This window comes from Chiloscyllium punctatum, chromosome 3, assembly GCF_047496795.1.
Source record: "Chiloscyllium punctatum isolate Juve2018m chromosome 3, sChiPun1.3, whole genome shotgun sequence".
Classification (NCBI taxonomy): Eukaryota; Metazoa; Chordata; class Chondrichthyes; order Orectolobiformes; family Hemiscylliidae; genus Chiloscyllium; species Chiloscyllium punctatum.
The window spans coordinates 141679731-141696335 of NC_092741.1; the positions used below are offsets into that span (position 1 = coordinate 141679731).

A 16605-nucleotide genomic window follows, 5' to 3' on the forward strand; every position below is an offset into this window, starting at 1 on the left:
TCAGAAGGAAGGCTGAACCAAGGATGCAGGATATGTCTGAAAGTCAAACCGACTGTGAATTTGAGCAAAGTCTCAGGCAGGGCCAGGCTAATATGAACCTTTGAGAGCATTAGAAATGGCTCATGTATCAAGCCTATGCCATCTTTAACAACTGTGACCATATTTTACCATTTTTTGCATCGTGTAGCATCACTCCCAGTTCTTTGAATGCCTTTTATGACTGTGCGTACACACATGCCATTTGTAATCAATCTGCTCGGGTTGTGAATGAAGTTGTGGATTCGTTCACTCAGCCAGTGTGTTTTTTGGCAAAGATGACATGTCAGAGAATTCCTTGAAGCCTGGCACTCCAACCGGAACTCAATTATTAGACACATTGAACTGGACCCCGTATGCAAACCACTCAGATACAGAACTGGAAGTACCAACAAACAGAGGCATATAAATACCAGGTGGGACAGAGCTCTAACACCTTGGCAAAGATGCATTGATAATGTCACCTCGTGAAACATTTGCAGAAAAACACACCAGCTCAGCGAGCGAACCCACGACTTCAATGTTTTTATACATCCCAAACTATGAAAATTGTAATTTTGATAACCCATAAATGTAAATGTAATTCTTTAGGAAACTTTAATTCCTAATGAGTAGCAATTTACCACTGGACTTCTGAACATGCAACTAATCTTTCAGATCAGGGCTCAAAAGGCTGTCGTTCCTGCCTGAAGATGATTTTGTTTCACCCAATAAGATCCTCAGGATAGAAGAACCAAATAAAGGTAAATATTTCTGGTAGGCAGGAGATGTGGAGCCATGCTAAGAACCTAGCTTCAGTATTCCAACAAGAATAGTATTAGGTAGGGGGGGGAGAAGAGACAGATATGTGAATTTTCTGTAAATCATGTAAAAGTAATGTTTGGGAAGATGAAAAAGGCTTCCACTACTTAGTGATATTTGTTTGTGTTGGCATGCAATGGGAGGATTTATCACAGTGAACATTATTTTTTGCCATATGTTGGTTGAGGGAGGGAGGTCTAGACATCCTTTTAACTTAAAAAAAAATCAAGCATGCCACAAAAAGTTGGCTAGATCGAGATTTAATTCATTTTGGAGGTTGAAGAGCACCGTTTGAGATCTATTTTCCCGTGGGTTCAGAAACTCAATTGGCTGTATTAAGTAGAATTTGAATTAAATTTCTCATAGCGAGAGAGATAACTCGTTGTGATGTAATATGTCTCTTACGTTGTTGTGCAACAAGAAGTCCAGCTTAATGACAAGAGTATGTGGATCTAATATAATGAAAGGGTAGGAGATTTGAGGAAGAAGCAAAAGTGGTAACGTTAAAGAAAGGGCCATTTCTATGTAGTCATGTTCAGTCAGGAGTTTTTAATTATCTAAAATCCGATTACTTCTAGCAAGTAGCTGATTTTTGTTTATTCTTGGTTCCTATATAAAGAATAAAAGGTACTTTTTGTGAATTTGTGAGCATCATATATAATCACTATTATCTGATGGACTGAGAAGTAAAACTCATGGCATGAAGTTTCAACCTGATGTGGGTGTAAACAGTCCCCTTAACACACTGGTGTATGAAAAGTGCAAGCCACTAAAGATATTCCTTCATCCTTCACTTTGTTTTGTACAATCTCTACAGCTATTTCTCAAACGAGTTTTATTTGCTTACGCTAATTGTGTATGGTCCAATTTCCTTTATTATTTGTTTTGTTATCTTCATTTGACTTGGCTTTTTCATGCATTCCTGAATTCCTGTGCCATGTGTCAGCACTGATAGCTTCATTGGCCAGACTGGTACTTTCTGATGGCCCAATTCTGGAATCAGGCAGACTGGTGAATTTCCTAGGTTAGTTCCACTTGCAAACTCCTGCAGTTGAGAGCTTGTGACTTCGAGTTGGGGTATTATTGTTAATTCCTGACACCGACAAAGTAGTAAAATCTACCATTCTGTCGTGAAAGTACGTTCTGTAATGTCCATTGATTAATGCTTTGGTATTGGTTCAATTCAACCGCGGTGCTGTTCCACCTTCCAAAATTAGGCACTTGTAAAAAGTTTCTATTCAAGGGTTCCAGCATTGCTGGAGAGATAGTGAATGTGAAAGGTGATAATAAAAGGTCACTGTATGGGTACCATGTCTAGCCAGAGTGACACTAGAAAAAATAATGCAATCAAAATATTAAAAATGAAATACTAGACCAAAGGACTTCTTCATTTGATTTTCTATTTAACCTTAAAATGAAAAACATGTTCATTTTCTGTCTGTAAAAATTACTTTGAAGCCAAGGTTCAGAAAAAAAATCAAAATAATTTGTTGAAAAGCTGGATCCAGATTGTGTGTTACTTTTTTGAGAACATCTTAATTTTTATGCTGTACATTTTGTTTATGCACAGGATAATTTGTTCTAATAACATTTGAGTGCATAAATTACACATAATTCCAGCAGTACTTTCCAATTTGTCACATGGAGTAGTTCTGGCCTTCAACAGACAAAAAGTTCATGCACCCATATGAGAGCAGCACCAAGCTCCTCTCGTATAATCATTGTTATTTGTCAAATGTTAATAGCTAGCAGCACAATGATGAGCAAGGGGCATTTGGCACAGTGTGCAGTGTACTTTTTAAAATATGTTTCTAAATTTTTGTGCATAAATACTGAATTGATAACCACTAATATACAAACTGGATTCAGCACTGGCCCAGAGAATGAACAGTGGAAAGTTCAAAACTATAAGACTTTCCTTCAATTTCAATGCTAATTCTCAATTACTTAGTCAGTCAAATTAACTCTAGTTTCCTATTAATGTAGAGCATCGACTTAGGCTTGTTGATAACCGAGATGTGGTATCATGACTAATTGAATGCTGCAGGGCTCATAAAATCCCTGATACTTTTAACAAATCTGAGTCTTCAATGATAAACTTTTAAAAAAAAAAGACCCTGTAATATCAAGTTATTGCATTTAAGTTAACTTTAGAGAAGTCATTACAAATGACTGGAAGGTCTCTTTGTCATTTTCAGTTTGTATTCAGAATCTTACTGTTCTGTTTTCAGTTTTACTTTACGTCAGGAAGGAATGCGAAGAGGTGTTTGATGCACTAATGTTGAAAACTCCTTCTCTAAAAGGCCTAATGGAGGCAGTAAGTAAAGAAAAAAAGGTTCTAAAATATCTCTTCTGATATCTAATAACTTTTCTTTATTATTTCATCTACACAGTAAATACAGAATGTGGATCTTTGTCATTTCTGGACTTTAAAGAGACCCTTTGCAGCATTTTTGTAACAGATGATTCTGTAATGCTCAGTATCCACAGAAAAGATTTTCGCAGGCATATGTAAATAATTCCTCTTCAAGATAGGAAACAAAATCAAGCTTCCTTTGTCTCATTGTATGTCATGCTCCCCAATGAAAGAAGGGAAATAATGATTGAATTGTGGGAGGACTCCTCTACTATTTCAAAAAAATTTAATAATCATGACTTAAATGAAAACATAAGGTGAAGAAGTGCAGCATCAAAAACTTTCCCAACTTCAGCATTGATGTGGCTGATTGCAATATACTTACTCCTATCTCGACTAAGTTCAAATTCATTTATTTCTGAATGAACCACATGGGACTGGGGAAAGGACGGGAGGAGGGGTTGGAGAGGAGTCACTATGCGAATTCCAATGTCTAAAATATTTATCCATGAACATTACTAGGACCAAGATGTGTATAGGGAGCATACTTTCAACATTAGTCAGTGAGTCAAACCTTGGAAAAATGGTAAACAGTAAAAAAAAAGATAATAGCATAATGTGGGCAAGCAGATGAGTGATATAGATACCTGACAGATGAAATTTAATGCACAGAAGTGTTGCATTCTGATGCACTTTGATAGGAAGAAGAAAGAAATGCACAATTTTGAAGGAGTGAAAGAACAGAAATGTGAGCATTCACGTACAGAGGTCTTGTAAGGTGATGGGAAAAGTCATGTCTTTTTAAAAAAAGCCCATTTGGATCCTTTGCACTATTTATAAGGCCAAAAGTAAAAAGAAAGCAGGAAATTATGGTAACCTTTTAAATCTATTTTTTGTAAAGCTTCTGTGTGAACGTTGTTTCCACCTCTGGGCACCTCTGGATATAAATATCTTGAAGAGAGTGCAGAGGCAATTTATTAAAATAGGATTAGGGACTTCAGTTATGCGGACAAAGGAGAGAAATTAGGATTTTATTCCTAAAATCAGAAGAAGTTGAGGAGAGGTTTAATGAAGGTATTCAAAAATGGAGATGTCTTTAAATAGAAGATGGAAAGAGGAGTTGTTTCAGTCAGCAGGAGGTTAGTATCATGTGTTCACAGATCTCTGATAATTGGCAACAGAAACCAGAAGAATTTATTTTGCATTGTGAGTGATGATGATGCAAAATGTACAGCATGGAAGAATGGTGGAAGCATATTTTGCAAACTCTTTCGTAAGACAATAATATATAGAGACATAGGGTCATACAGCATGGAAACAGACCCTTCCGTCCAACCAGTCCATGCTGAGCATAATCCCAAACTAAACCTGTCCCACCTACCCACGCTTGATGCATATCCCTTCAAATACTTCTTATTCATGTACTTATCTAAATCTCTTTTAAACATTATAACTGTACCCACATCCACCACTTCCTCTGGAAGTTCATTCCACGCATGTTTACTCTCTGTGTAACAAAAATTGGCCCTCATGTTTTTTTTAAAATTGTTCTCCTCTCACCGTAAAAATATGCTCCTTAGTCTTGAAAGCCCCCATCCTAGGGAAAGGACAGCTGTCATCCACCTTATCTATACCCCTCATGATTTTATAGACCTCTATCACATCACCTCTCAACTTCCTATGCTCCAGTAAAAAAAGTTTCAGCCGATCCAGCCTCTCCCCAAACTCAAGCTCAAACTTAGAAAATAAACTGATGCAAGGCTGTAAGGAAAGAAAAGGGTGTGGAGCAATTTTCCCTCTTTTTTTTCATCCATGTGTGGAATTAACTTTGTGTGCACCAGTATCAGTGCAATACGCAATTTGTGCTGACCAGTAGAAAGAAAAACGTTCTATGCACAAAATATATTTTTAAAAAGTTGACATGGTTATGGAAGTGTAAAGAATATCACCCTCAGCCATTGACACAGTCACATCCTGGTCCACAAATGACCAAATTTACTGAATTCAATTTAAATTTACCATGACAGAATTTGAACTCATGACCTCTAGGATTTAAATTCAGACCATAACCATTCCATTACCATACAAGAGAAATATTTGTAGGATTTTGTATTGTAACTTGTATTTTAGTCACTTGGGAGCAGGTAAGTTGAATTTATAGCTCAAGATAAAACCAGGATCTTTTGTTTCAATTTGACAAGCTGATCTGGAAAAGGCAAAGAAGGTTTGCCTTTTGAAATGATAGAAATCGTGAACTGATGACCTTTGATATTTCATCGTATTTCTCTTGATTTAAATCTACTAAGAATAGTGAGTAAAATTGCTCATAAATTTATTAACATCAACAAACAAAATGTATCTGATTTGGAGAGAGGTTGGCTGCTGTGAACTGTAGGCCAAGATCACAGGGAAAGTGTCCTTGTAAGTTAAGTGACTACTGAAGGGGGAAGCTAAATCTGGGAATTAAGAAAGAGAACACCTTGTTGAAGAGGGGAGAGAATCCCAGGATTGAGAATGACTGCTGAACTTGTCTTTGGAGAAGAAGTGACATTTATTCCACCTATAATTTTTCTTTCCATTAAATATCTATAAATTGTGTAGTAATAAGCCAATTCACCATTTTTAAAGCAAGCTGTTCTCTCTATACTGCAAATGTGAATTGAGTAGAGGTCACAATTGGAAGTATGCATAGTCTACCTTATGCATAGGTCCATAAGCAAACCTCGCAAGGGCCTTTATATTATTATTGAGGTCCGGGTGAGGAATACAAAACTTTTCAGACTCCCGAGAATTTTCCTGTGTTTTTAATGTGTTGTATGTCTTTGGAATCAATTTTTCTTTAATCCTGCAACAACAAAAGCTGCAATTGAGAGTGACACAATCAGTGGTAGTCCAGTGTTTGAGAATCTGCACATTGTTAGGTTATGGAGAGTTGTTAAATTCCTACTTATTATTAATAACATAATAGTTAGTAATATTTTCAACTTGCCTCCTACTTTTCACTTTTGGCTCCTCACCTATCTGCTGCCTCTCTCTCATCCACCCACCTGCCACATCTCAGCACCTCTCTCTTTCTTTCTCTCAAAGAATGAGTACAGATGTACTCGCCTCTTTTGGTGCTATATACTTTTGTTAAATCACAACTGATTTTAAAAGGACCACCTTGATTGTTTGGCCTATTATTCTAGATTTCAGAAAAATATGAAGTACCCCTGGATAAAATTGCAAAAGTCTACAAGAAATGCAAGAAAGGGTGAGTAAGTGTTACTTTGCAGGTCGCATTTGTGGTATGGGGAAGATTATTCTGCAGTAGGTGAATTAACCAAGAATACTTTTCTGTTATTTCCCCAATACAAATTCCATTATCATTAGGTCGGAGGGCTGCAAACTTATCTGCATCTAAAACAAAATTATTTAGTTGTTTATTTAGATAATTCACCACATTAGAGACTACCATGACTCCCTCTCTTTAGCCAAATACCCCATGGTTACCTGGAGGGGAGAAATGAAACTAGTGCTCCTTTTCTTTGATAAAGTGCCTCATCAAACTCCACCATCACCCCCCTGCAATCTTTTACTTTCACTTCCAAATATGAAAAGCTTGTTCATAAACATTGAGGCCATGTGTAGAGAGTTACCTCTAATACCTCTTATCCCCTAGTCTTAAGACATAGGAGTGGAAGTAAGGCCATTCGGCCCATCGAGTCCACTCCGCCATTCAATCATGGCTGATGCGCATTTCAGCTCCACTTGCCAGCGTTCTCCCCGTAGCCCTTAATTCCTCTAGACAACAAGAACCTATCAATCTCGGCCTTGAAGACATTTAGCGTCCCGGCTTCCACTGCACTCCGTGGCAATGAATTCCACAGGCCCACCACTCTCTGGCTGAAGAAATGTCTCCGCATTTCCGTTCTGAAATGACCCCCTCTAATTCTAAGGCTGTGTCCACGGGTCCTAGTCTCCTCGCCTAACAGAAACAATTTTCTAGCATCCACCTTTTCAAAGCCATGTATTATTTTGTACGTCTCTATTAGATCTCCCCTTAATCTTCTAAACTCCAACGAATACAATCCCAGTATCCTCAGCCGTTCCTCATATGCTAGACCTGTCATTCCAGGGATCATCCGTGTGAATCTCCGCTGGACACGTTCCAGTGCCAGTATGTCCTTCCTGAGGTGTGGGGACCAAAACTGGACACAGTACTCCAAATGGGGCCTAACCAGAGCTTTATAAAGTCTTAGTAGTACATCTCTGCTTTTATATTCCAACCCTCTTGAGATAAGAGACAACATTGCATTCGCTTTCTTAATCACAGACTCAACCTGCATGTTTACCTTTAGAGAATCCTCGACTAGCACTCCCAGATCCCTTTGTGCTTTGGCTTTATTAAGTTTCTCACCATTTAGAAAGTAGTCCATTCCTATATTCTTTTTGCCAAAGTGCAAGACCTCGCACTTGCTCACGTTAAATTCCATCAGCCATTTCCTGGACCACTCTCCCAACCTGTCTAGATCCTTCTGTAGCCTCCCCACTTCCTCAGTACTACCTGCCTGTCTACCTAACTTTGTATCATCGGCAAACTTCGCTAGAATGCCCCCGGTTCCCTCATCCAAATCATTAATATATAATGCGAACAGCTGTGGCCCCAGCACCGAACCCTGCGGGACACCGCTCGTCACCGGCTGCCATTCTGAAAAAGAACCTTTTATCCCAACTCTCTGCCTTCTGTTAGATAGCCAATCCTCAATCCATCCCAGCAGCTCACCTCGAACACCATGGGCCCTCACCTTGCTCAGCAGTCTCCCGTGTGGCACCTTATCAAAGGCCTTTTGAAAGTCCAGATAGACCACATCCACTGGGTTCCCCTGGTCTAACCTACTTGTTACCTCTTCAAAAAATTCCAACAGGTTTGTCAGGCATGACCTCCCTTTACTAAATCCATGTTGACTTGTTCTAATCAGACTCTGCTCTTCCAAGAATTTAGAAACCTCATCCTTAATGATGGATTCTAGAATTTTACCAACAACCGAGGTTAAGCTGATTGGCCTATAATTTTCCATCTTTTGCCTTGATCCTTTCTTGAACAAGGGGGTTACTACAGCCATCTTCCAATCATCCGGGACCTTTCCTGACTCCAGTGACTCTTGAAAGATCTCAACCAATGCCTCTGCTATTTCCTCAGCAACCTCTCTCAGAACTCTAGGGTGTATCCCATCGGGGCCAGGAGATTTATCAATTTTAAGACTTTTTAACTTTTCTAGCACTATCTCTTTCGTAATGGCAACCATACTCAACTCAGCCCCGTGACACCCTTTAATTTTTGGGATATTACTCATGTCTTCCACTGTGAAAACTGACGCAAAGTACTTGTTAAGTTCTCCTGCTATTTCCTTATCTCCCATCACTAGGCTCCCTGCATCAGTTTGAAGTGGCCCAATGTCTACTTTTGCCTGTCGTTTGTTTCTTATGTACTGAAAGAAACTTTTACTATTATTTCTAATATTACTGGCTAGCCTACCTTCATATTTGATCCTCTCATTTCTTATTACACTCTTTGTTATCCTCTGTTTGCTTTTGTATCCTTCCCAATCTTCTGATTTCCCACTGTTCTTAGCCACTTTATAGGATCTCTCTTTTTCTTTAATACATTTCCTGACTTCCTTTGTCAGCCAAGGTTGTCTAATCCCTCCCCGGTTAATCTTTCTTTTCTTGGGAATGAACCTCTGTACAGTGTCCTCAATTATACCTACAAACTCCTGCCATTTTTGCTCTAGTGTCTTCCCGGTTAGCCTCTGCTTCCAGTCTATTTTAGTCAGTTCCTCTCTCATGCCCTCATAATTACCTTTATTCAACTGTAACACCATTACATCAGATTTCGCCTTCTCCCTTTCAAACTCCAGACTGAACTCTACCATATTATGGTCGCTACTTCCTAAGGGTTCCCTTACTTTAAGATCTTTTATAGAGTCTGGTTCATTGCAAAGCACTAGGTCCAGAATAGCCTGCTCTCTTGTGGGCTCCATGACAAGCTGTTCCAAAAAGCCATCCTGTAAGCATTCCATGAATTCCCTTTCTTTAGATCCACTAGCAACATTATTTACCCAGTCCACCTGCATATTGAAGTCACCCATGATCAATGTAACCTTGCCTTTCTGACATGCCTTCTCTATTTCCCGGTACATGTTGCGTCCCTGGTCCTGACCACTGTTAGGAGGTCTGTACACAACTCCAATTATGGTTTTTTTGCCTTTGTGGTTCCTCAATTCCACCCACACAGACTCCACATCATCCGACGCTATGTCATTCAATACCATAGATTTAATTTTGTTCTTAACTAACAAGGCAACCCCACCCCCTCTGCCCACCTCTCTGTCTTTTCGATAAGTCGAAAAACCATGGAGGTTTAACTGCCAGTCCTGACCCCCCTGTAACCAAGTCTCTGTGATGCCTACTACATCATAATCATTCACTATTATCTGTGCCATTAATTCATCGGCTTTGTTATGAATGCTACGAGCATTCAGGTAAAGTGCCTTAATGCTAACTTCCTTATTAGAGATGTTGTAAGTCATATGTCCTAAGTTATCCTTGCTTTTTTCTGCATTCTCAGTCTGCCTCAATTTTAAATCCGCCTGGAAACATGCTATCCTGCTGCTTATCTTTCCATTTACCTCCATACTCCCTGTCGCTTTCACTTTCCCTTCCCCCCAACTCAGAAGTTTAAAGTCCTACTGACCACCCTATTTATCCTCTTCGCCAGAACATTGGTACCTGATCGGTTCAGGTGGAGACCGTCCCAACGGTACAGATCCCCCCTGTTCCAAAACTGATGCCAGTGCCCCATGAAGTGGAATCCCTCTTTCCCACACCAATCCCTTAGCCACGTGTTTACTTGCCTAATTTTCTTGTCCCTATGCCAATTGGCATGTGGCTCGGGCAGTAATCCGGAGATTATGACCCTTGAGGACCTGTGCTTCAATTTCCTGCCTAGTGCTTTGTAATGCCCAAACAGGTCCTCCACCCTAGTCTTGCCTATGTTGTTGGTACCAACGTGGACCACAACAACTGGATCCTCCCCCTCCCGCTCCAATATCCTTTCAAGCCGGTCAGAGATGTCTCGCACCCTGGCACCGGGCAGGCAACACACCATGCGAGACTCCCGATCCGGCTTGCAAAGGATACTATCTGTCCCCCTAATTATAGAATCCCCTATAACCACTACCTGTCTATTAGCTCCCCCCTCTTGAATGGCCTTCTGCACCATGGTGCCTTGGTCAGTTGGCTCATCCTGTCCAGAGCCCTTTTCCTCATCCGAACAGGGAGCAAGAATCTCGTACCTGTTGGACAAGGTCAAGGGCTGAGGCTCCTCCACTCCTGAACTCTGGGTCCCCCTACCTGCCTCACTTACAGTCACACTCTTTTGTGCCTGATCACTAGCTGAGTGGGAATTAATTAATCTCCCAGGTGTGACTGCCTCCTGAAACAAAGCGTCCAGGTAACTCTCCCCCTCCCGGATATGCCGCAGTGTTTGAAGCTCAGATTCCAGATCATCAACTCTGATCCGGAGTTCTTCCAGCAACCAACACTTGCTGCAGATGTGGTCACTGCCGTTCACAATGGGATCAGCCAGCTCCCACATCATACAGCATCTTGACATTGTTTCGCACTTCTCATTCCATCCCCAATACTCGAGAGATTTTAAATTTCCTTCTCCCTCTGCCTGTGGTCTCCAGGCTCACCTCTTCTATAACATCTACCACTTTTCTGATCCTAACTCCTGATCATTCGATCGATTATTACTGGCTCCCATTCTTGCTGATTATGGTTAATAGAACCCTTTTCTCGGATGTTAACTCGGACGTTACCTTCTCTTTGGAAGCTCACTATGACCAATCAGTGTTCCTCAACAACAATTCAGGCCCCTTACAAACTTTCCCCAGTTCTCGAACAAATCTTTCCAATTCAGTTTCTGGCCCTGCATATTATGCTATCACAATTCATGACTGGCATCTGCTATGATTGTGACCATGGTGTGTTACCGCTGGTATGGTTCATCTCACCATTCCCAGTTTGTGATCACACTATTCTGTTTCATTACTTTACTGGTTATCCTGCTTCATGGGACTGCTCATTCTAATTCAATTTCTCCTGTCTCAACAAACTAATCCAACTTTGGCTTCTTCTGTAATGAAGTTGATCACAGGCTCTGCATAGCCACCTTCGATGTTCTTCGACAATCTGTGCTTAACGCTCTTCCATCATCCACACAATGCTTTATGAACAAAGATTACATTGTTAATGTTTAGCTCCTCATCGTCATTCATTTCCTTTACTTCAACACTCACCAGTGTTATCAGAACACAAATCAAGGGTGACTCAAAACTTCCTACAACTAAATGTCAAGACCAAAGCCTTTTTTTAATAGCCATTGCTACAAACTCTGCTCTTCTCCCTTGTCTCCAATTTTATCCTCAGTCATTCGCCCAGACTTCATGCAATGTTGGCAATCTGTTTGAATTACATTTGAGTCACAAGCTCCACATCTAATTTATGATCATGATTAATTACTTTCATCTCAATCTCTGAGATGGCTTTCTTGTTGAGCTCCCTTCCATCACCTTTCATAATTCTTCGTAACTCTGCTGTCTATAACCAGCCTTCACTAAGTTCCACTCATCCATCATCCCTCATTTTACAATGTTGCACATTACTTTACGGTATTGAGTTTAAAATATTTGTGCTCATCTTAATTTCCTTCCACCCCACCTCCTTCCCAGACATAACCTAGGAGACAATTGTAGGTCATTCAATCCCTCCAAACCTCTTCAGCTATTTTGTTAAGTTGATGTCTTCCTTAACTCCATTTATTCCAACTTTTTGAGCAAAAGGTCCTTTGCTACTCTTACCTAACAAAAACACAAATCTCTTGACCTTAGTCTTGAACATTTTCATGGTTTAGTTTTGATGTTGTTTCATTAGTTCTCTGCAGCTTTCCCTTTTTTCTGCACTTAGAACTGTCTTGCTTCATTTCTGCATCCCATACAAACAATGTCAATCTGCTTTTAATCTTCTCAAATTGGGCTTTTTAAATATCTATTTTGTAATCCTGATGCATCCTGCATATATTTTGTTGATGTCACTTGATCATTGCACCTTTTTAATTTGCCTCTACTGATCCTTCTGAATGTACTGTCTGAACCCACTTTCTCCTTTATGCGGACTTGCTATGAAATTAAGGAGTCATCACATAGAAGCATCTCCTTTGTAGAATGATTTGCTACCTTTTAGTTCAACTTTCAAAGAGCCTTCCAGATTTCAAAGCCCATGCTTGCTCTTACTCAATACGAGTTAATTCACCTGGCTCCTTTTGCAAACACAGTGCCCTGCAGCAACACATGTGGGAACTTTCTGATCACAATACCATCTGGAAGTGTTAAAGTAGTGTAAAGTTCCATTACCTGTTTTATGCATAATCAAAAGGTATATTTTAACATGCTGCAATTCTGTTGTCAGAATCTTGGTGAACATGGATGATAATATAGTGAAGCACTATTCCAATGAAGACACATTCCAACTAAGCATTGAAGAAATTGCAGGATCCTACAAGCTCACTCTTGCTGAAATATGAAGAGAATTGAGTAATGGTTATCTATTATCTCGTTGTTAGTCCTATGCGTTTATTGGCCAGGCTAATGCCACTCAAACATTATGAAATTAGAGGAAAAGAGGAACAAAATACAGTGTGAAAATACATATGATATATACAAGACATACCCTGTAAGTCAATACCAATCTTCAAAGCAAAAATCTATAATATTGCAGCAAGTGTTTATTTGTAATCAGCATCATTTGAGATAATATGTTGCAATAAAGTAACAGCTAATTGTTCCTGTGTAATGACACTCAAGTTTCCACCAATGATTTCTCCCGTGCTTTTTGTTCTCTAATCCTCAATTAAATTCTTCATTACTGTGACAGCTATGTTGATGTAAAAGAAAGAACAAAATGCATACAGTATATCAATATATGTTAACCAAAGAACAGTTGCAATAAAACCCATGTCCTTGTTAGTCTTGTATATATTATATATGTAAAGAAACAATAAGCGCATAGCAGTGTCTTTCAGAGATGGAGCACAACTTGGCGTTCAGGTGATTGGTTGAACACCTTGATGTGTTACAACCTTGTAAAAGATGCCTCAGTGATTGTGTATCCTATATTTTTATTATGGAAGGTAAATATTGTTTTGTCTCAATTTGTGTCTTGTCTTAAGTTCAGATTTTAGAGATTCAAATGTTACATTTTATAACTTAAAAATCAACTGCAGGAACTAGCATTTGAGACAAAGCACTTGGAAGAATGTCCCTGTTTCACTTTCACACAAACAGTGGTGAGACGCCTTTCTATAGGTGTCGGAATGCCTTAGCTACAGGAAAGTGCAGTGAATGGCTGAAGAAGCCAGAGTTCAAGCCATTTTTTTTGAGTATATTAAGTGCAATATATTATCACAGAAATATATAACTTTGTACAACCTTTTTCATTGTCATTTACAAAAAGAAAAGGTTTATTAAGGATGAGGGTCTGGGTCTTTACGTTTTAAAGATAAATTGTATTGTTTAATTTTATTTAATAAAAAAAAACCTCAACTGTACTTCTAAATGTTTACTATGGAACAGTTTTGTTTTAATGTAGAAAACAGTTAAGGCTAATTTAAAATTGTTTTGGGACTCCTGGGAAACTGTAAAGGGTTGTTAATCCTGCAGTTTTCTTTTCCAGTAATCTGCCAATTTGAGGTCAGGTTAGTGTTTTGTTTTAAACAAATAGTCTGCTCTGACTACGCACTCCCTTTGACAGCAATTTCAATGTGTAAGTCAGTGTCTTTGTAAGTGGTATCACCACAATGGAGCAATTACAGAAATGCTATCATTAACTTGTTCAACTCTAGGTTGCTATGTAAAACAAGTAAAAGTGCAAATTATAATTCATCCATACTATATGAAGAACTCTACTGTTCTAAAATTGTAAGTGTACATTGAAGAATTATGTTAAATTTGTTAGCCTGTGGCAAATGATTTGATTTTGAATCTCAGGACCAATACATTCAACATTTCTAATATATTTTATGGCACATCCTTTTCTCTCCAAATTGTAAATTTGTAGTGATCATATAAACAGCATAACTGCACCCCTGTATATGCTAGCTGAGGTATCTAAAAGTCTGCTGTATAATGTTTATAGAATACTGCTGGTTGCCTTTTATCTCAAACCACATTTCTAATAAGTAATTAGTGGCTTGAAACCTTTTTAAAGTTAAAGCCCTTGTCAGGCGCAACCAGTGCTCTATATAATGTGAAACCGAAGTTTATGGACCCAGGATTAAATATCTGTAGGATGTGCATTGTGTGGAAATGCTGCTTTATAATCACTGGGAACTTCTGCTGCTATTCTCAGTGGATAATGTTAGCTTCATGGGTCGGTTACCTACTATGGATCATAGTGGCATCATCCAAGCTCCTCCACACAAATGTTGGCGACAGCTCACTTACCACATGCTATGGCAGGCCACACAGGGTTCTGCCAGTCAGCGAGTCCTTGAATCAGCAAAAAAAAACTCCCAGTGGACCTTTATAAGGGGCTGAATTATGTTTTTTGGGGGTCCAGAAACACTCAAGTGAGCCCCACAGTCAATACTTGTACCCTCCTTATTCAAGGAAGGACGTAATTGCATTCAAAGCAGTTCAGAGAATGTTAACGAGATTAGTACCTGAAAATGCTGGGGTGGTGGGGGGAGTCCTTTATGAGGAAATATTGGGCAAGCTAGGCTTGTATCCCCAGAGAAAGTTAAGACTGCAGATACTGCAATCAGAATCGAAAAGTGTGGCACTGGAAAAGCACAGCAGGTCAGGCAGCATCCGAGGAGCAGGAGAGTCAATGTTTCTGGCATAAGTCCTTCATCAACATTCCTGATGAAGGGCTTATGTCCGAAACATTGATTCTCCTTGGATGCTGCCCGACCTGCTGTTCTTTTCCAGTGCCACACTTTTCGATTTGAATTCCCTGAAGGTTCAGAAGAATAAGAGATGAGTTGATTGAAACAGAAGATTCTGAGCAATCCTGATGTAAAGTCGGATTCTGACAGCTCGGGATTTTGGCCTAATCTGTGGCCCTTGCCATAATGTTGGTAAGGAGGGTAGATTATCATCCCAAATGGTCCCAAATATGATCCCTCATCTGTACCAAAACAGTTTATTTCAGTCAAAAAGTTCAAAAAGTAAGTGAGTCAACCATAAATGTCACTTCTAAAGTGCTGCCTGTTGGAAAAATGTGTGGGCTTCAGACAGGGAAAGACTGTGATTCAACTGTGATTATCACAATAACATTTATTGCCTAGAAGAGCTGGCCACTTGGCCAAATTACCAATCTTTCTTCATGGGCCTGCAGCCAATAGTTGAATTTTGGGAATAGGAAAACACCAGATGGAAGAAATCACTGCGAAACTAGACGTTATTGTGTAATGTTCTGACAAACCTTCTGAGAAAGCCACAATGATATGGTGGTTCTGCCCATAAAAATGATTTCTTTTAATGCTCTACATTTGTTAAAACAACGAGTTAATCCTAATACATCTCATCTGTGCCACTAAAACAGAAGGATACTTAAATGTTTTGCCAAAAGAATTCCTCTACTTTCAAATGTTTTTGTTAGTGCTTTATTGTAAAGTTTTTCAAAAAGACAGTTTTTAAAAATAATTATCAATATATAAACCAAACAAAAGGAAACAAATTCTTAACATTGAATTTACTCGGTATATGAAAACATACAAAGAGCAAATGTCTTCGTAAACAAAATTTACTTCCATGGCTAAGGAAAAGAATTATTGCAGTTTCATTCAATTATGTAAGATAAACGTATATCTCTGTATATATTTTTGGTAAGAGGTCATGCTACAATTGAGTATCATTAACATTTGAATCGCCTATATTTACAATCCTAAATTTTTCAGCAGAAAATGGAAAAGATCTTATTCACAACTGTTTTTACTATATTATTGAAGTGTTTTTATTTCTGATTTTTGTGATATGCATTTTAAAAGATGTATTAAAACTTAAATGTATACCAAAGGGAATAAATTTTATATGGACATTTCTACATCAAGTCAGAGTTATTGTGTGATTCCTTTACACAATTTAAATAAAGACTAGTGAACTGTGGAAGATTCTGTGAAGTCAAACATGACAGAATTCAGATCAATCAACATAATTCTGCTAGGTTTGTGGTGATATTTCAGTAGTAACCTTTGCAAGAATTTGCTGTTGAACATCTTGGGACCAACAAGTAGGAAATGAAAAAGAAAACCATTTAAAATATATGCCTTAAACCATGCCATTGAAGACACCTGAGGTTCTATCAAA

General features: G+C 38.9%; 1 protein-coding gene across 3 annotated transcripts in view; it reads left to right on the forward strand.

Annotated features, from left to right (window-relative positions):
* grhl1 (grainyhead-like transcription factor 1) overlaps positions 1-16348 on the forward strand; it is a 120377-nt gene extending 104029 nt beyond the window's left edge. For all 3 annotated transcript variants that reach the window (XM_072561595.1, XM_072561614.1, XM_072561604.1), the window contains exons 14-17: positions 694-779; positions 3069-3154; positions 6382-6446; positions 12707-16348. In XM_072561595.1, the coding sequence (XP_072417696.1) occupies positions 694-779; positions 3069-3154; positions 6382-6446; positions 12707-12821 (352 nt within the window). In that variant the 3' untranslated portion in view covers positions 12822-16348. The remainder of the gene's footprint in view (positions 1-693; positions 780-3068; positions 3155-6381; positions 6447-12706) is intronic.
* The last annotated feature ends 257 nt before the right edge of the window (positions 16349-16605 follow it).